Source organism: Leptosomus discolor, chromosome 16 (genome assembly GCF_034619465.1).
Source record: "Leptosomus discolor isolate bLepDis1 chromosome 16, bLepDis1.hap2, whole genome shotgun sequence".
Lineage (NCBI taxonomy): Eukaryota > Metazoa > Chordata > Aves > Leptosomiformes > Leptosomidae > Leptosomus > Leptosomus discolor.
Genome location: NC_141406.1, coordinates 4,142,053 through 4,163,781, shown reverse-complemented (window position 1 = coordinate 4,163,781; position 21,729 = coordinate 4,142,053). Strand labels below are relative to the sequence as shown.

Here is a 21,729-nt window from a genome sequence, read left to right as displayed (position 1 = left end):
TTGCTGGGCACAGAGCCAACTTTATGTTTAGAAATACTGTAAAACTTCGATCCGTTTCATAAGCCTCGTCTATATATTTGGGGATTGTTCCTTGGTTGTGATTACGTTCTCTGTGGAGGAAAAACTGGAAGGGAATGCAGAAATACCGACTAATTGTTTTACACCATGGGATATGTTTAGCTTTTCTTATAGATAGTTTCCATGGAGTTCTGACAGAATGTTGGAGAGACACAAAAGTGTTTTATAAAAAAGTCAAACAGGCGTCAACGAAATAATCCTACAGAGTCTTTCCTGGTCCTTTGCAGCTCTGATCTCTGAGCGTAGGGTAATAGTTTTCTTTTTTTCTCCACTTCTACCCTGCTTGTTCCTTCAAGTTGATCTCTTCAAACACTTTTGACTTTTTCTGGTACAGAAAGGTAGGAGGGAGCTGAAGATACAGAATTACGTAGAACAAGGTGGAAATTGTTGAATAAAGGCACTGGTCTCATGTACACTCATCTAGCAGTACCTGAGAAGTACCTGCTGATTTGCTTGTAGAGAATTAATTAAGAAGAAAAAAAGAAGTTGAAGAAGATACTTATTACTGCTTGAAAGTGGAGATCATTGCTATGATGCTAATAACAAAGTTAGCGCTACATAGAGAATAGTAAGTGAGAACTGGAATGGTAAGAGATTACCTTTTTAAGCCCACACTGGCTGTTAAGTGCCACTGCAGAAACTGGTGAAGCTTCTGCTACAATATGAGCAGTCTGATGCTGGTAGCTTTGAAGCTGCTGCTGATCTGGTTGTCTGATTCTCTGCCAGGACCTGAAACGTGTGGGCTTCTGGGGGAGGTGAGTTGTCCCTCTTGTTGCTGGGAGACATATTTCAATTGCAAAAGCAGCAATCTCCGTTCCTTGCAGAAGTGTCGGGTACTAGGCACTGTAGATGACCTACTTTTGGTGAACCTCCTCTTTGATTCTCAGTTCTGGAAAAAGAGGTCTATTGCAATTACTGGAGCAAAAAAAAGTCTTTGTATGTTTTCAAGATGAGGAAGATCAGAAAAGAGAATATGAAAAGAGCTAAAGTAGAAATGTCAGGAAATTTTCCTGTGCTATGCAGTAATGATGGCAGATAGGAGACCTGCATGCATCCCAAAACCTGAACTTCTCTATGCAAGAGCCAACTCAGTGGTAGTGAATGACAGACCTGGGTCTGCCTTTTGTTCTAAGGAGATTGTTGGAATGGCAAATATGACAATGAATGGAAAGTTCTAAGCTCAACTCTTGCAAGGTGTACTGTTGAAAGGTGATTACAGATATATCCTAATATAGTCAGACAGCAGAAATAGCTAACTTCTGAGATGCAGAGTTATTTAAGTCCTTACTGTGCATGGCTCAAAGTATCTGATGTGAAGTAAAGAGGTTAAAAATATTCTGGTATGTGTTCTACCATATATTACATCCTGCACTTTTCATTTTCCAAGCAATTTATAAATAGTTATTCTGACAATGTTCATCTGAGGAATATAGCAAAGTAAATACTATTCCCACTCTATGAATGTAGAATGAAAAGCATAGACAGCACTGCCCCATTATTGAGGTCTCTGTGAGAGAAGAAGTGAGAGACCTTGTTAAAAATAGATCTGAGCTTCCTGTGATGCCACTGCAGCTATGAAGTGTTTATAACTGCTTGTTTTTACGAAACATCCTTGGCCCATCTTTGGGGATATTTTTACTGGGAAATGGAGATTCTTACCGTGGAAGTAGAAAACTTTGTCTTTAGCCGTATGTCTGCTCTGCAGTAGATGGGTCAGCAGCAATATGCAAAGCTTAAAACTGATAATGTGCAGCTCTCATTATGGTGTTTTACTACGACAGCCCTGGTGTTGGGATTTTGTAGTATGAAGCCTTAAAAAAGAGAATGAATGAATGTTTGGTACCTGTATAACACATACACACAGCACCTACTATTTCTTTGTGTCTGAATGTGAATCTCTGCTGCTTTTAGGAGCTGGAAGAAAAGCATCGTGAGGCTCAGATTGCAGCACAACACCTGGAGTTGCAGCTGAAACAGAAGGAACAATTCTATGAGGAAAAACTCAAAGTAACAATATCTTCTTATCTTCCTACAAGCTTTGTGGGTAGAATGAATTGAGGGAAAACCAGTTGCCTTTAGGCTCTGATTGCTTTGTCTTACGAGTTGCCTTCTTGCTTACCACTTCTGAAATGTTCAGAGAGCTTAGTGGAATCTGAGTAAGTTTTTCTTCTAGTCCACGCCATGGTACCTTATCTGTTGTTAGCACTGGTGACATCTGAAGTCAAAACGACAGGAAGGCAGTTGTTGATTGTAATTTGACTATTGCTGACTAAATAATACTTACTTAATGCTATTGGATCTCACACCCTGAAAAAGCTTTCAGTTCCTACTGATTATTTTCTATGAGCCTACCTGCAAGTTTTATATTCAGCAAATACTAGCGCGTTTCTGAAATTCCGTCTTCTTGGAGCTGTAACATCTGCCAAGAAGCCACAGAAACCACCCACTTTGTTTTTGTCTTTTCCAGGGTAGCATGGCTTTAACAAACAGTTAGAAATAGAATCATAGACGCCATCTAAAATTAGGAAAAACAAATTGGGAAATAGGAGTATGTGCACTGGCTAAGGATTTTTCTGAAGAACGTGCAGTACCTCAGCCAGTAAATGCATTTTGTAAGAATCTTGGTTTCTGCTGAGCATCATCTGTTTTCAGCAATCTTTTTCTAGTATGTTTACCTAGAACTTGAATTCTACATTTCAGCTTAAAAGTGAGAGGATGTAGTATTTAAGAGGAGAGAAGAAATTTCTATGGGAGACGTATGAAGGAAAAAAAGAGAAGTAAGAAGGTTTCCTGGCAGACCAGGGCATGTGGCAATCAGTTATGAGAAGAGAGTGACAGAAAGCAGGAAGATCAGAGGTGGATGCTGGGAAAGAGAACACTGGAAAAGAGGATAGGGATTGGAAAAAGAATTAAAAGACAAAGAGAGCCAGTCTATTACGGGGGCCTCTGACACAGGGTTTAGTAGAAGGAATCAGGAAGCCAGGTGAAAGAGGTTCAAAGGGATGGATGAAAGAGGACATGGGATGTTTGTGACTGGAACAATACAAAATACCCTGCGGTGTCCAGACTTTGTGCCTTTGAAAACTTGTCTTTGAAGGAAATGACCTTCAGTTTAACAACTGATTTAAAGCTCTGGACATACACAGATAACATGAATTTTTTAAAAAAGGCAACAGTTAGTTACTTCACTCCTGTTCCTAATGACAGGTATTCATGCCACAAAAAGAAGTCTTTTACTTAGCTGTTTTGTTTAGTGTCTCCAACTTGAAGAATTCATGGGGTCTCAGTGGCCTTGCAATGCATACTTAGGGAATTGCAAATTACTTCTGAGCCATATTGGTAGGGCAGCCAAAAGATGTGCACTTCCTTACTTCCTCTAGTAGATATATTGGGGTTTAGAGTTTTCTGATTTCTGTTGCATTAGTCTGAAATATTTCTTGAACACAGTTGGTATGACTTAAAACAATAATTAAAAAAATCTACAGTATCTCCATGTCTTCGTAAAATTCCACCACTAAATTCAGTCTTCAGAGATAAGTAAGGGAGTGCTCTTTTTCACAATTTGCTCTTCCATGGATTTCATGCAATTGCATCTTGGGTTTAGTTTTGCTTGAGAGATGATCAATTGCTTAAGAAAATTTTCTGTCTGTTTTGGTGATTTTCTTTCTGCTTGCCCTTTGCTCAGTGAAACAGATATAATTTAGACAAAAGAAATGTCTTCATTTAGGTGCTGGAAAATCAGATGAAGAAAGATCTTGCAGATAAGGAAGCACTTGAGAATATGCTCAGAAGACATGAAGAAGAAGCGCGTGAGAAATGTAAAGTCCTGGCTGAACAGAAGGCGGTATGTGAAGTTGAATTGGAAATCAAAGGATTTTAAGAATAGCTTTCCGAGACTCTGATTTCATGCAAGATAATATTGTTTGAGGTTTTGTAGTGCTGATGAGCTGTTTTGAAGGAAATCCACTGATTAATAATTTTAAAAGACATGGTTTTTTAATTCAACGTAGCTTGAATTAAAGGTAGCCACGTAGCTCGCTGTGTACCCATCGTTTTGTGCATCGATAATATAATGGTTGCTTTTTCCTAACATGAATGCATCAGAAAGCAGTTGTAAATAGCTCCAGTAATTGCATTTGTGATGCTTTTCTGGCCATTTGATCGGTTTTCTTTTACTTCTATTTGATTCTGGAAAATTTCAGACTTTTTTAAATGTTGTTTTTATAATCACTTCTGTTGTGCAGTCTCAAAGGCACATTGCTCTGTTTCAGATGATCAATGCAATGGATTCGAAGATTAGGTCACTGGAGCAGAGAATAGTGGAATTGTCTGAGGCCAATAAACTGGCAGCAAATAGCAGCCTTTTTACACAGAGGAACATGTAAGTACAGCAGCCGCTGTCATACTGGTCACTGCTGAACAGTTCTGAGTAAGATCTGTTCTCTTAATGTAAAAGTGGTTCTTTGCAGGCCTGCAGTGCTCCCTGCTTGTTTTTCAGTGATGCAAAAATATGCTCGTTCTTCAGATAGTTGTGGTTCACTGCCTATTTTGTGTTTCCTCAAACATGACTAGGAAAATTGGTTTGTATTACAGTGTTTACTTTGGAGCCTTTCCTAAGGCTGATGCTTTATGCCGGTTTACCAAACATGTTAAATGAATACGAATCATTTTAATATCTAAAATACCTCTGGAGAAGCATATATTCCTTTTTCAAACATACATATTGCTGTAGGGTTATATTTTCCTTAGTTCCTGTGACAGTTACATGATGTTGAAGTTCAAAACATGAAACACCTTTCTTTCACAAACACTGGATCCATACTGCCCTGATGGGTGAGAAGACAAGTAAGAAAACCAGATTTTTTAAGCCAAGAATTTTTCTGCATATTTTTGAATTGCCGATTGCAAGAGTGAGACATTTTGTTACTGAAACAGGCAGAAGTAACGTGAAGTAGAGGATGCCCCAGCTTCAGAATGCTGCTTCAATTCATTTTGTTTTCTTCCTAACCCAAAGAGCACTTGCATATATCTCTGTTGCCTTCTCTGCTTCAGCCTCTCTTTAGTTCTCATCAATGACCAATGTAACAGTCAGTTCAGTGTTTTTGGGGTATACTACTGGTCAAGATCTAGCGTCACCTCTGTACATAGATCAAGATCTAATGTCACCTTGAATCCCTTTGTAATTGGCAATCGTTCCTGTGGTGGATTCTTATTAAACACAGAGGAAATGGCCTGTGTTAAATCTTTTTGTCTTCCTGAACTTTATTTTGCTTTGGATTTTGGCTGAGACTCATTGTCCTTACAATGGTGTTTTTCCTTCATAAATGACTTGAAGGCATTCTACTTCAAGGACAGAAAAAAGCAGGGATTGTTTGGTGTGTCCTGCAAGGTATGGCTAAAGTAGTATGTGCTCTTACTGAGGGAAGAGCTTGATCAACTTTGGCTGTCTGCAGAAAGGTTTTCAGAGTCCATCAACTGCTGGATGCAATGTCAGGTAGTGGAAGCGCTTGGACAGATTAATCAAGCAAGGATGAATTTTGGCAATGGGTTGCTTTGGTTTTTTTCCTTTTCAGTGGTGATTATGCCTTCAGATATGTAATGCTCCAATTTTTGTTGTATTTCAAATATCTGGCAAGTTATTTTAGCCTGAGCAGCCAAAAACATTCACGGAAACAACTGCAAAATTTAATTGTGTTGCTTTATGCTCCAGATGACCTCCAGTTAATCACTTGGGAAGTTTGTTGAGGCAGCAAAAGCCATAACTTACCTCAGTCTGAAATAAAACAGAAGTATTGTCTCAAAGTGTACCTGGGAAGCATATGCAAGGTCTAGTGTCACAGTCGTTGGTGCTGGATTGAGTGTAAGACCTTAGCTGAGCTAAGTGCATCCTCTGAGAGCAGGACACTTAACTGGAGATGCATAGAAAACAAGAACAAATATAATAGTGTTTTAACATAAGACTTAGGATAGATTATTGAGGGACATATTGTCAAGTAACGTAATTTTGCAGGGTTGGTAAAAGATAGTACAGAATTAACATGTTAAGAGAAAATTGCTTTATGATGCATGCAGATAGCTAGTGAGTTTGTGCTTATCTGGTGAACTGTGGTGGCGAAAATGTGTAAAGCTGTTGTTGGACTGTATTTTGAATCCACAAAAGCTACAGCTAATGTGAGGATGTTTGAAGAGGAGAACTAGCGATTAAACCCTTCAGAGGAGAGGGGAACTCTGCTAGCTTTTGTTCCACCGGTATCTGAGGAAACTAATGATTATCAGGCTCCTGAGAAGATAGCCCAGTGAACGGTAGGCAGTGAAACACCACCATTTGACAGTTCTGGCTGGCAATAATCTGTAGAGGTAAATTTAAAGAAGAGAAAGGGTGAAAGGCTGGTTTTGCATGCAATGCACAGAAATGTGAGTCAGAAGTCTTAAGTTCTATTTTTAGGTTTGTTAAGTCTTCCTATTTGATCTTGGGCAACCCACATAATTTCTCTAGGATAGGATTAATAACAGCTTATCTCACAGTGAACTTCTTAAAATATTAATTCATTAATATATGTAGAGCTTTGTGAGACTTCTAAGTAGAAAGCACACTATGAGGCAGAATTTTCCAGTGCATGATAAAATGATTCCAGGAATTGTAAATAATGTAGAAAGACCTTTTTTAATTTTTCCTTTTTTGTTTTTGAGGGTATCTGTTTCAAATTCATATCGTAATAATTAATCATTGCCAGCTCTCAAAATTCTTATAAGCACAAGCAATTATTTTTGTTAACTTTGTAGATTAAGACTTTGATCAGAGGCAACAAAGCTTTGCTTCAGTGTAGGTCAAGTTCGAGGTCCATTACAACTTAAAAAAAATAACCCAACGAAACAACCCAACAAAACAACCCACAACACGCTACTCCCCTCCAAACACTAAACCATAGGATTTCTTGTATCTCATGGAAATATTTTGTGTGAAAGCAACTGTTCTTAGCATTATTTTTTCTGTATAGAAAAACATGTAACAAGGAACTGGTGAAATGAGAAGAATTGAACTGTAGCTTAAATATTGTTGTAGGTTACCATGCACAAGATTAATTTTTCTGTGCAACTTGCAAACATGGAATTTTAGTGCTCTGGGCGTATGTTGGTGAATACACTGGTACACAGGAATAGAGAGTTGACTTTTGTTGTTGTTGTTGGGATGTAGAATTTAAGTTATGACTTTATCTATTCTACTTAACAGGAACCTTGTAGTATAGTCTTCCTTGCTTCACCCCAGTGAAAGGACATATGCTAAGGATGTTTTGAGTTGGCCACTTGTACTTTTTTCCTACCAGGAAAGCCCAAGAGGAGATGATTTCAGAGCTCAGGCAACAGAAGTTCTACTTGGAAACACAAGCTGGAAAGTTAGAGGCCCAGAATCGAAAATTAGAAGAACAATTGGAAAAGATGAGTCACCAAGATCACACTGACAAGAACCGCCTGCTGGAGTTAGAGACTAGGCTGCGCGAGGTGAAAACTTGGGTTTAATCCCTTCAAACAAACTTACTTGAATATACCCCATTTTGAGTGTTATAGTGAGAACTAGAATTAAGTTGGTTTAGTTCTGTGCGTCATAAAAAATGGTATTTTAAGGTGGATTAATTTGGTTTGGTCTAGCAGTACTTCTTTTCCCTAGGAGTGAAAAAAAAATTTAAAAAATGTTCAAAAATTGCTCATTAGAAGGAGATGAAAGTAAGTATTACGGATTTGTCATTCTTAGACCTAACTGAATCTGAGCTTTTAGATCATCTTGCTTTCTCAGAATCATATTTATGGGTTTTTGGTACAATATCCTTATGATGTCCAGTTAGAGTGGTTATGGGGTAGAGAATAAAAACTTAGCTATGTACAATGACCAGCTTAACCGTAGCCTTAGAGTCTACAGAATAGAAAGCTAAGGACACAACAGAATTGCTGTAAGAAAACAGGAGACCTGTTGCTTCATGCACATTTCTCAGAAGTTTTCTTGAAAGGAAACCTAACAGTAATATGAAAATACGTGTTTTTAAAGATTTGTGAGCTGTGCTTCATTTTTACTTTTGTATCAACTAGTTTGGATCCACTTCAAATCTTCTTTTACCTTCTGCAGTCTCACTCCACTCATTTTCAGCTAAGACTGAAATCTTGCCTTTAGCTAAGAGGGTTGGACGACCAACACATGTCCTTGTTTGACCGGAAGTTGGTTGGGACCAGTGTAAGATTTCTGGCAGGCTTGTCGCCCATCTACAGCACAACAGACAGATTCACTTGGGATAGCAGACAGCCTGAAGAAGGTGCTAAGGTTTGGAATTGATTTTGAGCACTGAGATCTGTTCTGCTGCTTGTTCATTTCTTACTCGTTTCTGGAAATGACATGTTTATCCCTGAGTATGCCACAAGGATCGTAGAATAGTTTGGGTTGGCAGGGACCTTTCAAGGCCGTCTGGTCCAAGCCCCTGCAGTGAGCAGGGACATCTTTAGCTGGGTCAGGTTGCTCAGAGCCCCGTCCAGCCTGGCCTTGGGTGTTTCCAGGGATGGGGCTTCTACCACCTCTCTGGGCAGCCTGTTCTACTGTCTCACCAGCCTCATTGTAAAAAATTTCTAAAGTCTAAATCCACCCTCTTTTAGTTTAAAACCATTGCTCCTTGTCCTATCAAGAAAAACTTCAACAGAAGCCATTCAAATAAACCCAGACCAGATGATCTGGCTGGTTTCTTTAAAAAGAATCTGAAGGGAAAATGAAATAAGTCAATTACAAAATGTATGTGATGCATGTAATCTTTACATACACTTAAAGATTAATAGTGATGTTTATGCCTAAAGACTGTCAAATAAAAATCCTTAAAGATGCTCAATTTCAGTGGGGAAAGTTCATCACAAACTACTTCAACTTTTATGCTTTTTATATCAACGTTTGATATGTGATATTGGAGTCACAGCTGGAACTATTCTTGTGCCCTTGTTATTGATTCAAAATGCCAAGCTGCTTTTTACTTTTTTCAAAGCAAGCCAGTTTTTAGGTAGTAGACAAAGCTGCATCCCCTTGACTTCTCAGTGACTTAAGCAGTCTGTCAAGATGTGATTTTTGGGATAGACGTGGCAATGGCACCTTAAAGTGAGGTCTGAAGTGAGATTACATTGCCTACATGTTCTTTGCTAGTACCTTATATTTGGATGATACTTTTTCTTCCTTCAGGTTAGTCTAGAGCATGAAGAACAAAAGCTGGAACTCAAAAGGCAGTTGACAGAATTGCAGCTGACACTCCAGGAGCGGGAATCTCAAATTACTGGGCTGCAGGCTGCACGGACAGCCCTCGAGAATCAGCTCCGCGAAGCCAAAACTGAACTAGAAGAGACTACAGCTGAGGCAGAGGAAGAGATTCAAGCTCTCACGGTGAGCCCTAAAATTTGTACTATGAGCTATATGTACAACTTAGAATTATGTAGGTGCATGTTTCATAAAGAGGTTAAAATGAATTTATACTATTTAATTTTTCATTTTCAGAACAGGATATGAATTGTGCCTTGTGTTGATAGAGGCAGGAATGGCAAAGATGTCAAATTTTGTCTGTCTTACTAGTTTTAACCGTATGAATGCTTCCCCTTAGTGTTTCATTGCTGCCGAAGCCGGCTGGCTGTTTGTAAGAACGTTATTACTTTTGTGATGAGGTGAAAGTTGCATATGAACTTGTTGTTGTTAGGAGTTTTACTCTGTGATTTACTTTTTAAATAGTATCTCCTGAGCTTGAAAGTATTTGAGGATCATAAATGTTTTCTATCAGTTATCCTGCTTTGAGGATACTTATTTAAGGGAAAAAAAAACCCCAAACTCCTAGGAGAATAATTTTATGCCAATGCTTATTTCATTAATAATGGTCATGTGTGTCTTGCAGTCTCTGGTGAGGTGTGTGAATGATTTAAAGGAAAAAAAAAAGTTCATTCCCCCCCAGCTTTTAGTTGTTTTTTAACTCCGCTCCCAGTAAATGGAATTCTAAATTATATGCTGCTGGTTGCTGTCTCTCGAGTACAAAAAGATGCTTTCAAACTGCTCGATTTTAAGAAATATTTCCTTCATAAAAGACTCCCAGGGCTATGGGGGGAGAGAGTGGAGAAGTCTATGACCTGCTACCAGCCAACCCCCATGAGCAGCAGTCTGTAATGACCTTCAAATCCAGTTATTTTGAAGTGTTGAAAATGTTCATTCTCTTGCTGCAGTGGCATTTGGTCACAGAACTATTCCGAATATTTCCGCCTTTGCTGTTTTTCGGAAGGGGCGGTGGCCTCAGCTGAGATGGGTGCTTGTATTATGTTGGTGCTTTGGGTAGACGAATGGGGGAACCGGTCACTCAGAGTTGTTCTAAAGCAGGGACCTGCTGGGAAAGTACAGCAGCAACGTCAAGGCTTAAGAATAACTAAATAGAACTTGGCATTGCTTTCTTTTTTGCTCAAAACTGAGGCAGTCCCCTCCCAGCTGGAAGTTTTGCATAACAACATAGAGCACTGCCAATGGGATGGCGATGTGCTTGATATCTTTACCCTATACCACCAGTGAAACATGAATATTTATGACCTGTGTTCACTCAGTTATTGCTTCAGTTAATTTGGCAAAATGGTAGTGCTTTTGGACCAGCTGTTGTCAGACAGCCCAGTTTGGTGGGCTTGGGACTGTTTCTGTTATGGATTTTTTAATATACTTTTTTTTTGTTTTTCACATTGCCTGTTGTGGTAAGATAGCTTTTTGGCTCTCATCTTTGACTTCTGCTGAACAGTTTTTTCCTGTTTAGTCTCTTGGCTCTAAGGAAAATGTTCTGAATGAAGAAAGGTGGCTGGAGGTGCTAGTGCACTAACCTTTCGTTTGTTAAGTTTTCAGATAGCATATGACATTGTTAAATCGGTTTGATGAATTTTGAGAGAGGCCATGAGGCTGAAACAAGAACTTTTGCTTTGTCATGCTTTGCTTGTAAATTAGGAGGTAAAATGGTGCATGCAATACTGCATTCTATAAAGAAGTGTTTGCACTTTTCCATACTTTGGATGCTGTCTTCTAAAGAATTGATTGTTACGTTTCATCGCTGCTTTTTAGAGAGGCTCAGGACTAAATGACACTTTATGGTAGGATTCAGGTAGATTGGCAGAGCTGTTTGGAATAGCTTGCATTGTTCCTTGCAAGCGTTAAATTGTATGCAGTATTTATTTTATATGAAATACCAATCGGGATATGGAAGTAAAACCAACTCAAATTGAAATGCCAAGAATGTACAAACTTAACATGGAATTGACGTGTCTTCTGGTTTCAGATGGAACCTTTTCCATAATTTAATTCTCGAGTTTGTACGTTTTTCTAAAGTAGTTCAGAATTGGGAGTGTAAGTGTGTTTTGATTAAGTAGGATGTGACTTTTGCTAATCAGTTCTTTGCCACTACAGAGTGCTTTCATAGCCTGCAGCATCTGCCTTCCAAACTTTGCTTGCTGGTAGATTGTTCTGCAGTTTGTTTAGCAACAGCTGTTGGATTCGAATTCTAATGTATGAAAAATTGATGATTAACTTCTTACCTCCTTTAGGCACATAGAGATGAAATCCAGCGTAAATTTGAAGCCCTTCGTAATAGCTGCACAGTGAGTATTAAATACAGATCATTGAATTATTTTGAAATTAAGGATAAGGAAACAAACAATTTACTTATTTAATCCTTGATGACACTAGTTCCTAGTGTGGACTTCTGGCTTCAAGGTGTTAGTAGGAGCTAGACGGATTGGATTTGATTTCTTTTAGGTTTCAGGTAAACCTCAATTTTGAGGTTTTAGTCTGATTGTGCAATTGACTCTGTTCTTCTTTTTGGAGAAGAAAGTAAATTAAAATACCTCATTGCAGTGCAGCTAATAAGAATGGTGTAGCAGCTGCAAAAAATGATTGTAGGTGCAGATCCTTTCTGCTCACAAGAAGAAAAGATCTCCCTGTCCAAATGCTGAGCTGCATTGTAGATCTAGGCCAGAGTGGAAGAGCCTTCATGCTACTCTGGGTTTTAAGGAGGACTTTAACACTGTTTGAAGAGGCGAGAAATGTTATGATTCGAAATAATACATTGACATGTAGGCGTCTGCTCGAAGAGCAGAGAGGATGCCAGGATCTTAATTTGCACCTTCTATTGCTCGAGATCTTTTGACCTGTTTTTAGATTCATTTCATCAGTCCAGGACCCTATTGATTGTCAGCCAATAGGGATTCTTGCAGATTAACACTATCTTCAGACTTAGAGTTCTTGATGGAAAGCATCTGTCTTCCAAGGGCTTGAATTACAAAGGGACCACAGTCCTCTGGATCAGCACTGATTGCCGATCTTTCTAGGCTTTTTCTCCTTACACCATCCTGTAAGCAAGGCTTAATTGCTTTTTTTTTTAATCTTGATTTTTTCCCTACTTCCAGTGATTGCCTCGAACTTAATTTTTCATGCTGTAGGACTATATATCTAATGTACAAGTTTTCATCTTTCAAAAGTATCTTTTCAGGATGAGAGTTACTCTATTTTCCTCAGTTGAGCTTTAGCACTAAGCAAGGGAATTCTTCTGTTCTTAGACCATACTGATATGAAGAAATGAGGAAGTAGAGCTTACCAAAGCGTGTTAACCTTTATCTGAAAGAAATTCTGCACTAGAAACTTTACTTTTTATTCCCATCTTTGTTTACAGAGATTGATCCTCTAGCTCCATATGTGCTGTCATGTATCTTATGTCCATAGCTATCTTCTTTTGGTCTATCTTGCCCTTCGTACAGAACGACAGCTTTCTGTGAAAACGCTTATGTGATCTCCATGCAGGCAAAAACCAGGTGTGGAAAATCTGTAGCTTCTTTTCACGGCGTGGTAGGCTGCCTTTCAGAGGTTGTAACTCATTATCTAGTAACGCTTTGGCTCTGTAAGTGTGGTGAACAATTTCCAGCAGTGAAGAGTGACCCATAACATTTCAAGAATGTTGAGAGCTTCAAAGGTTCTGCATAAAAGGATTTCCGAAAGTGTTGTGCATTGTAAGGCCCTTCAGTAGCATAAGTGGGATCAGACATCCTCATCAATAAGAAATTAATTAAATAGTGCCTAAATGAATAATACATGCTCATCATACATTCTCTTTCCAGCCCAGGAGAATGCATGTATAATTTAATTGACCATGGATAGAAATGTACTTGTTCTGTGTTGTGAGTAGTTCTAGCTGTCCCTCCTGTCTGCTGAGGAGCACTGAGGGAAAATACAGGACAATCTTCTACTGACAGTGAGGGACCAGGGAACGTTTGTTACGGTGCCTTCGCCGGATGTTTCAACCTCATTTTTATCTGATTGTGACCAGTATGATGCAGGGTTTGCTTTTTGGTGACCATGTGATTCTACTTGAAGGTGATTAGAATTTATACTCCTTTTGAAATAAGGTAACACTTTAAGGGAATAGCGTAATATGCTGCTACTTATGCAGCATGATAATGAAGGGGTTTATTCTTATAGCAAGTTTTCAAAGGATATCCTTTTTAAGCTGGAACAAACTCCCTGAACTAGTCTGGCAAACTTTAGTATGGTATTACTTTTTATTTAATCTCATTGAGAAGCCCAAACCAGCAAAGAATTATGAAAATAAGATTAAACAGGGGAAAAAAAAATGGAAAGGCTGAATTACTTCAGTTCTTCCGTAGTATTCAAAAGATAAATAAAAACACTTGTTCTACTTTCTTTGGTATTTCTTCTGTTTCTCTAGCTTCACAAAGGTCACAGCTTCGAATTGTAGAGAAGGCTTACACCTCAAATGTGCATCTGCTTTCCTTGTACCCTCCTTGCACTCTTGTTCTTCTTTTTGCTGAGGTCTCTGACCCAGTAGACATTTTTTAGGTTCTCCTGTTTGTTCATTTTGAATTTACTGTGTTTTGGGGTGCATGCATAGAGACCATTGCTATGTTGTTGGTCATAATTTCTGCCTTGTTTGTGAATTTATATTCAGTTGCTCTGATAGCTCTGCATTGTTTCATCTTGTGACATCTCTTTCTATTTGGGGTCAGAAAGAAAATGCTAGCTTCTGCTTTCTCTGTCTCTCAATTGTGCAAAAAAGAATAGGATGCATAATTACAATAAAAATTGTAAATTGTAGTACCTGCTGTACACACACTGAGATACATGTGGGCACACATGAAGAACAATATTTTATCATAACCCTCTCACAATGATAACTCATCCAGCTATGTTGAGGGAGAAGGACTAGTTCCCTACATTTAAAGAATTATTCTATCAAAAATATGATCCGTTTGAGTGTTAAAAGTATTTTCTACACAATCAGAAGAAGATCTAGAAATAAAAGGTGTTTTCTTAAATAGGAAAATTTGCATATTTGTCAGTTGTTTCCAACTGCCTCTTAATTGTGGCTTGTTGTTGGATCATCAACAGTTTTGAAGTTAAAAATGCAACTAAGTTAGAGAAATAATAGTAGAATTGTTCCAAAAGGAAAACATTCAGTAAGCTGGTGGTAAAGTCTAAATATTTAGAAGTAAAGAATCCTATAAAGTGTTTACACTCAGCTTAATAAAATACCGTTGCTATTCCAGGGAACCACCATCTGAATCTTCTAGTTTCTTTCAGGTACAGGCTGTTGCTTTTACTCTAGCAAGGAAAGTGGAATTTCTTAATACTAATTGGATATGGCGTTTCCATTTATTCAAGATTTCCCCAATAAAACAAGGTTTATCTCCCCTCCTTCAGGTTCTTTTGTCATCATCTTGTGTTCCTATCTTAAGCATTAGCAGGCTTGATTCTGCACTTGTCTGAGGCAGGATGTTGAGGCATTAAACCTGCAGGCCCCTAGGCATGTGTATAATTTTAGTCACGCGTAAAGTCCTGCTGACTTTGGTTTAAGATCCTGATTCCACATTGGCTCAATGAGTTGGCATACAAGAATAATCTGTGGTCTTGAGAACTTCCAAAATTACGTCTAAAGATGTTTTATACTTTGATGCTAAATTATGTTTCAGAGTAAAGGGATCTTGCCCACTGTAACAAGGCTAATACCCAGGCAAAAACTTACATATGGCTTTGTTGAATTTGTAATTAAAAAAAAAAAAAAGAAAAAAAATTGGCTGTTGGGTGGGAGGGATTATCCCTGATTCTCATTTCATGGAAAATGTGATGGCAGATGCTAGTTTTAGGCAAAAATGTAACTTTGTAGTTTTTGTAGCCTGATGAAAAGTCAGAGACTTTTAGGGTGTGGATGAGGGGTTGCTGGGAAAGAGGCTAATGGGACCTTCCCCATGGACGATGACATCGTTATCAGTTGAGGATGAGACTCGTGGTTGGCAGCGGCAGCTTGTCTTCTGGGAGCTAGGACAGAGGAGTACAGGCGGCTGTACGTTTTAATAATGGGTTGGTGTGGGAAGGAGAGGACTGCAGACTGTGCAGTGTCCCGCTACTCTGCGGCTGCTAACGAGAGCAATGTCCCTCAGGCTAAGCCCTGATGAGTTTTTGGAGGCTGAGATCTCTGTGGAAGGTATGTTTCAAGTCACAGATGTTGGCCGACTATGGAAAGGGGAAGAAAGCGAGGAGTTCGTTGTTATGTATCGATCGAACAGGTAGAGATACAAGACTGGGATCTCTCTGCGGCTGTGTTTGTTAAGAGACTTGGTATTCAGCTCCATTACAGTGCCTGGTATTTCTCTGCTGGAAAAGCTTTCTCTCTTGGATCCAAATGTGAGTAGGGTAAGATGAAGCAAGTCTGATGCCTGCTCTTGCTTCCTTCTCACAATAATTTGAGGCTGAGAGAGTTTTTCTTTTTCCCTCTTTACTTCTGACAGCGAGCTTTCTGGTAAAGCTTAGTGGGGGCGGGGAGGAGTGGAAACGGGTAGAGTCAAACTTTGCAGTAGTCTGGGAGTTCTGAATGAAGGTTGTACGAAAAATTACATTAAACTCCAAGTAATGTGCTGCTGATAGCATCCTCAAACAGTTTACCTTGCTGTGTCCTAGCGTTTTCCTGCATGTCTGTTGGTGGCATCTGAGAACGGAGACGTCTTCATGAAGGAGTAAGGCTATGGAGAAGTTTGCCAGCTGCAGTTAGCAGTATTCTAAAACGGCTTCCTTTCCTCCTTTCCCTCATTATTTTGCCTGTGGTTTTGATACATGGAGCATATGGATTAAATTTTGTACCTTGTGTCTGATACGCAAACCTAACCATCATGGCCCTGAACTGCTTGTTGCTACGATATTGAATTTGTGATCCATGCCTGGAGAAGTTTGTAGGGCCAGGTGTAATAGCTGTGAATCTGGGCAATGTCGCAATGGAGAAACACTTTGCTTTTCTGAAACTATGCAATGGGGAGGGAATTGTGCTGAGTATGGTCACTTTTGCTGAAGAGTTGTTATGCTCGGGTTGCTCTGTAATATCTAAAAATGAGAAACAGTCTTCTGTATCAATATAAAGATAAGTTGTTAGCTTAGATGTGGCATGGAGTGAACAAGCTGCCAAGATTACTGTGGTGTAGTTAGATTATATCTCTATTTTATGGATTAGTTGTGATGAAGATGTGCATAGATTGAAGAGAAAAATTCACTTGCTCTGAGAGTGACGATACAGTGGCTGCCTAGATTGTCTAGAATAGCTTTTCCAAGCAATTGTTTTATAAACTTTAAATTTGAAGATTTTTTGGTAATTATATTATGGGTTTCTAAAGGACAAATAGTGTTTCCTTACAGACTTTCTTTTAATAGACTTCAAATTTAACTCTAGAACAGCTCAGGGTGGGTTGGTTGGTTTATTTGGTTTTTTTTGCCTGGGGATTTCCTTAACTGAAAAGAAAAATACCCAAACCTATTAACTCTTTTCAGGTACAGGATTCTGGCATAGGTTGTGTGTATGTGTGTATGCCTAAGACAACATTTCCTATCAAATGTGGTTTTTTGATCTGTGTTTTATTTCTTCTTGGTTCCCAGGACAGACATTTATATCACACCATGTCCCATTTTCCTGTGACAGTATTAACCATTACTATTTAGGCTTTATAGTATTATAAAGTCTGTAACCCTGTTGGGTTATACATAGCTGCAGATAGCTTTTAAAAATTGGATTTGGTAACAAATTTCCCCTTTCTCCATGAAAAAAGGAAAATGGTACTGAGAAGAACAAATTTTCTCTCTTTATTTAAAAAAAAAAAACAAAACAAACTATCAATCTATATAGATTACATTATGTAGGCTATAATATATTTGGAATTTAAGCCAAGCCATTTTGGAATTGTCAACAAATATACTGTTAGGAAAATATTGAAGAAAGGAGATCACATCACTTCTTCTGGAACCCTTCTTTCTTAACTGCTTTGTTATTTGTCTTAAGTGTTCCAGAAATATCCCACTAGATAAAATGTAACAGTGAAATAGAAAGTGGTCTGGTTTAATTTTAGTTATATCGTAGAAAAGAAGTAAAAATCTCAGAACATAGAATAAAGGCGAATGAGAACTTAAGTTCCAGCCCTTAAGGGATATAATCAACTTGAAATACAGCCAGTTTTTAAAAATTAATTAAGTAGTTTGACCCATTAACCTCTGCATGTCATCTTATCCCTTTTGTGTTCCCCCCATCTCTGCTTTCTTGCATTTCAAAACTAGTTTAATAAGTTTTATAGAAAGTACTTGTATTACTGTATAAAATATACATGGAAGAAACCATGGATGTATAAAATATATCTTAAAACTGCCTAGATATGTTGTGTGGTTAAACATAAAAATAAAAACAAGTAGAAGAAAAAGAGGTTACCTTACCTGGCAGTTGTTAGAAATCTCAGATGTTACTTTTAGGAATGGTAGGTAAAACACTGAAAACAAACATTGTTTTGTTCCTTTTTTGTATAAATACATTTCTAAGTTCTTACCCCTTCAGCAATGTAGGCACTAACACACCCTAACGACACAACCCACGTTCTTTGAAAACTTGACACATACGATACAGAACAAAAAGTCTATTTTGAATAGGGCAGTAATAGTGCTCAAGAAACTATGTGGTCAGATTTTCACTTGAAATGTTGTGTTTTAGAGTCTGAACCATTTAGATTTGACCCCAAACATATGGGTAGCAGGAAACTCCCCTTCACCTAGAAGGAAGTAATGTCAGTTGGACTTTTTCTGCTGACAGTTTAAAAATCAAATACTGTTAATTTAGGATCTAGGAGAGGGATGGTAAAAAGCTGCCAAAATATACATTTCTTAAAAAAAAATGGTTGTCATCCTTCCAGATAGCTGAGAAGAGCTATATGCTCTGTGCTCTACTGCTTTAGATGTTTAAGTCCTTGGCTTGTGTAGGAAATTGGAACATTTAAATTTGAATGTAATGCCAACTGTGCTCTGGGATTTTAATTTTTCCCATTTAATGAAGTATCTTATTCACTTTTCTTTGACATCTAGGCAGAAATGCCTCTAGAACATATTTGTAAGAGTTGAATATGAATGGTATAGAGTTTAGTAGTTTCTGAAATTCTTTTTAAGCCGATTTCAAGATTATACTGAGGTTTCTTTCTCTTGTGATGACGTCGTTTCTGAGTTAGAAGGAGGTACAGGTATTGAGCCAGCCAGTGTTCATGCTTTTCATTCATAAAAATCAAATGGGGCTGTGAAAATGGCCCACTGTTGTTCACATTTTTCTTTAAATTGAAGGGGAATGTGGTTTAAAGCATACAGTATAATGCTACCTCTTAAACAAAAGGACGCTTCCACTTCGTTAAAGGCAAGGCTATTGACCTTGTTGAGCTTTTGTTTTTCACTGGTTTTCCGTTAGTCTGTTGTGTTGCCACACCTTTTTTTCTTTCTTCATATATCCTGTGCTGCCATCCATAACGCTGTTACTTTGATAGAATCTATTTCTTAAAATTTTTCTGTTTTCCTGGTTACATACGGTGTTACATATAGTAATATAAACGATTGCTAGGCAGATTCATCAGATTGTACTGCCTCCCTTGCACCTCTTGTTCAGTTTTCTTAAATAACATGGTTCGAAAGCCTCTCTGACAGGTTTTAGCCTCGTTTCACTTAAGGGGAAATTGAGGCAGAAAAGGTAAAATGCTTTGGCAAAGGCGCACTGTAAGTCAGCAGCAGATCTGAGAACACAGAACTCCTGACTCCCAATCCAGTCCTTTTAGATGTGTCAGTTCTCTCTCAAATAATAAAAAGCATTGCAGCATATTTATACTTTAAACCAGATTTAAAAAAAATCAAGCTATTTTCTGTAAGAAACAAAATTCTATTTCTAATCAAAGTACACTCCTGTGCATAAAATCTACCGTTACAATATTGCTTTTGAATTTGAAAATAATGAAAAGCCAGGTTGTCTCCTTGCTTGGCAACAAATGGTTCTGTGAGAGGAGAACGCTTTTTCAAAGAACTGTACTCGCTGACATGTAATTGAATTTATTTTTCTTTCTAGGTGATTACGGATTTGGAAGAGCAGCTGAACCAGCTCAGCGAAGACAATGCAGAACTGAACAATCAGAACTTCTTCCTGTCCAAACAACTGGATGAGGCCTCAGGGGCCAATGATGAGGTTGTCCAGTTGCGAAGTGAAGTTGACCACCTCCGTCGAGAGATCACCGAGAGAGAGATGCAGCTTACCAGCCAGAAACAGGTAAGGCTTTATAAGTCTGGATCACACTCTCTTCGTGCTAGCTAGCTAAGAATCTCAAAGACAAAAAATTCTTTTAAATCTGGGAACCTCTAATAACGAATGTGCTTCCAGGGACAATAGCGTTTAGGCCTTCCTTCCCAGAGCAGCTGAGTGAATGGAAATTTTTGGTATTTCCCATTGTATTTTTATGCAATGTTATTTAGAACTTTTGCACTCTGAAGATCTTGTAATTTAGAATTACTCATTTTAATTTTGTGACCCTGGAAACTTCAGAATTTTCGTAATGAGATAGAACTGACATTAACGGCAATCGCAAGTGAATGTATGGAAGCCTTGAAATAAATGGGTTGTGATTTACCAGCTTATGTTTGCTGCCAATTTGCATGTACTGTAATTTAAATGGTAAGGCTGAAGCTTAAAGTGCACGCTTGATGTGGGATGTGAGAATTGATAGGAGGATTTATTTTTAGACTATGGAGGCCTTGAAGACAACATGTACAATGCTGGAAGAGCAAGTAATGGACTTGGAGGCCCTGAATGATGAACTCTTGGAGAAAGAGCGTCAGTGGGAAGCATGGAGAAGTGTTCTAGGGGATGAGAAGTCCCAGTTTGAATGTCGAGTTAGAGAGTTGCAGAGGATGCTGGATACTGAGAAACAGAGCAGGTCTCTCCTCCTCCTCCTCCTTTTATAAACTTTCATGAAAATGCTCTATAGAAGCTAGTACAAAAATTATATTTAGAATAGGATATGGGAGTTGGAACTAAATATAAATTCTTGTGAGGTAGTTCTAAAAATGGTTTATTAGTTAATAGTCATTCACCAGTGATATTGTTCCTTTTGTTTCTTTGCAAGCGAGCGATTCTTGGGGAGTGGTATTTATCATTGTAATTTATGAAACGTCTTGATTTATTATCTTCTACTTTATTACATGTAAAAGTAGTCTTTGCTCCTAACTGTTCCTGTGGGGTCTTGAAATTTTCAGGCTGTAGTTCTAGCAGGGGCGAACAGGGTTATATAATACAAAAGTGTCGCAGCAAACAGTCTGGCTCTCTAAAGTAACATCTCGAATTTGAGGCAACCCCCTGAAAGAGTTGTTGATGCTGCTGCATGCTAGGAAGAGGTCAAGCCCAGGAAGGAGTTAGGTAACATTATTTTCCATTTTAATACAGAGTGAGAGCAGATCAGCGTATTACTGAATCTCGCCAGGTGGTAGAACTAGCTGTCAAAGAACACAAGGCAGAGATTCTAGCCCTCCAGCAAGCACTAAAGGAACAAAAACTCAAAGCTGAGAGCCTTTCTGATAAGGTAAGTAACTTTGAACCCTAGACTCTTATAATTAGATGAGATACTTTTCTAGAGATATTACTTGTAGAAATGTGGTGTTGAGCAGCTTTTTCAAGATGTTAGAGCAAATTGAAAAGACTGGAGGTCACAGACTAGAATTCTGTGTTCAAGCCAAAGGCCGTGGATTTCCTTTTGAAAAAGATTAAAGCAGAAAGCAGCCTATGATGCCTGGAGTGTACAGTGAAGTCCTTGATAGCTGCATTTGAGCAACGGCGTACCAAAAGGTTGTTTGGTTGGTTTTCCCCCTTACAGTAAGTAAAGGATAATTGTATCATTTTTCTTTAGCGTGTGCACGGTGAAGCTGGATTTTAAGATTGTGGAACGCGATATTTATTAGTGTTCAGTGTTATTCTGACCCCCTGTCCCACCTCCCTAGCTCAATGACCTGGAGAAGAAGCATGCTATGTTGGAGATGAATGCACGCAGTTTGCAACAGAAGCTGGAGACAGAAAGGGAGCTCAAGCAGAGGCTTCTGGAGGAGGTAACCTTGGAAATTCACGTTATAACTTCAGAAGGTTCCACATCTTGAGGGGGGGCATGTTGTGTGAATAGCAGTGTTACACATCCATCCTTCTTCTGTGTAACTGGGGAGATTAATAAAGTTAGGGGGTTTGGGTTTTTAAAATTTTTTAAAGTGTGCGGCCCTGTTGGGGAGCAGTAAAGAGTGAACTGCTG

The 21,729-nt window shown here is 38.5% G+C and overlaps 1 protein-coding gene across 14 annotated transcripts in view; it reads left to right on the top strand.

The window, feature by feature from the left end:
• Positions 1-21,729, top strand: part of CIT (citron rho-interacting serine/threonine kinase) — a 71,401-nt gene that overhangs the window by 33,005 nt on the left and 16,667 nt on the right. For all 14 annotated transcript variants that reach the window (XM_086474325.1, XM_086474324.1, XM_086474323.1 and 11 more), the window contains 10 exons: positions 1,990-2,085; positions 3,806-3,922; positions 4,350-4,459; positions 7,404-7,578; positions 9,284-9,481; positions 11,650-11,703; positions 19,512-19,709; positions 20,180-20,373; positions 20,880-21,015; positions 21,431-21,535. In XM_086474325.1, the coding sequence (XP_086330451.1) occupies positions 1,990-2,085; positions 3,806-3,922; positions 4,350-4,459; positions 7,404-7,578; positions 9,284-9,481; positions 11,650-11,703; positions 19,512-19,709; positions 20,180-20,373; positions 20,880-21,015; positions 21,431-21,535 (1,383 nt within the window). The remainder of the gene's footprint in view (positions 1-1,989; positions 2,086-3,805; positions 3,923-4,349; positions 4,460-7,403; positions 7,579-9,283; positions 9,482-11,649; positions 11,704-19,511; positions 19,710-20,179; positions 20,374-20,879; positions 21,016-21,430; positions 21,536-21,729) is intronic.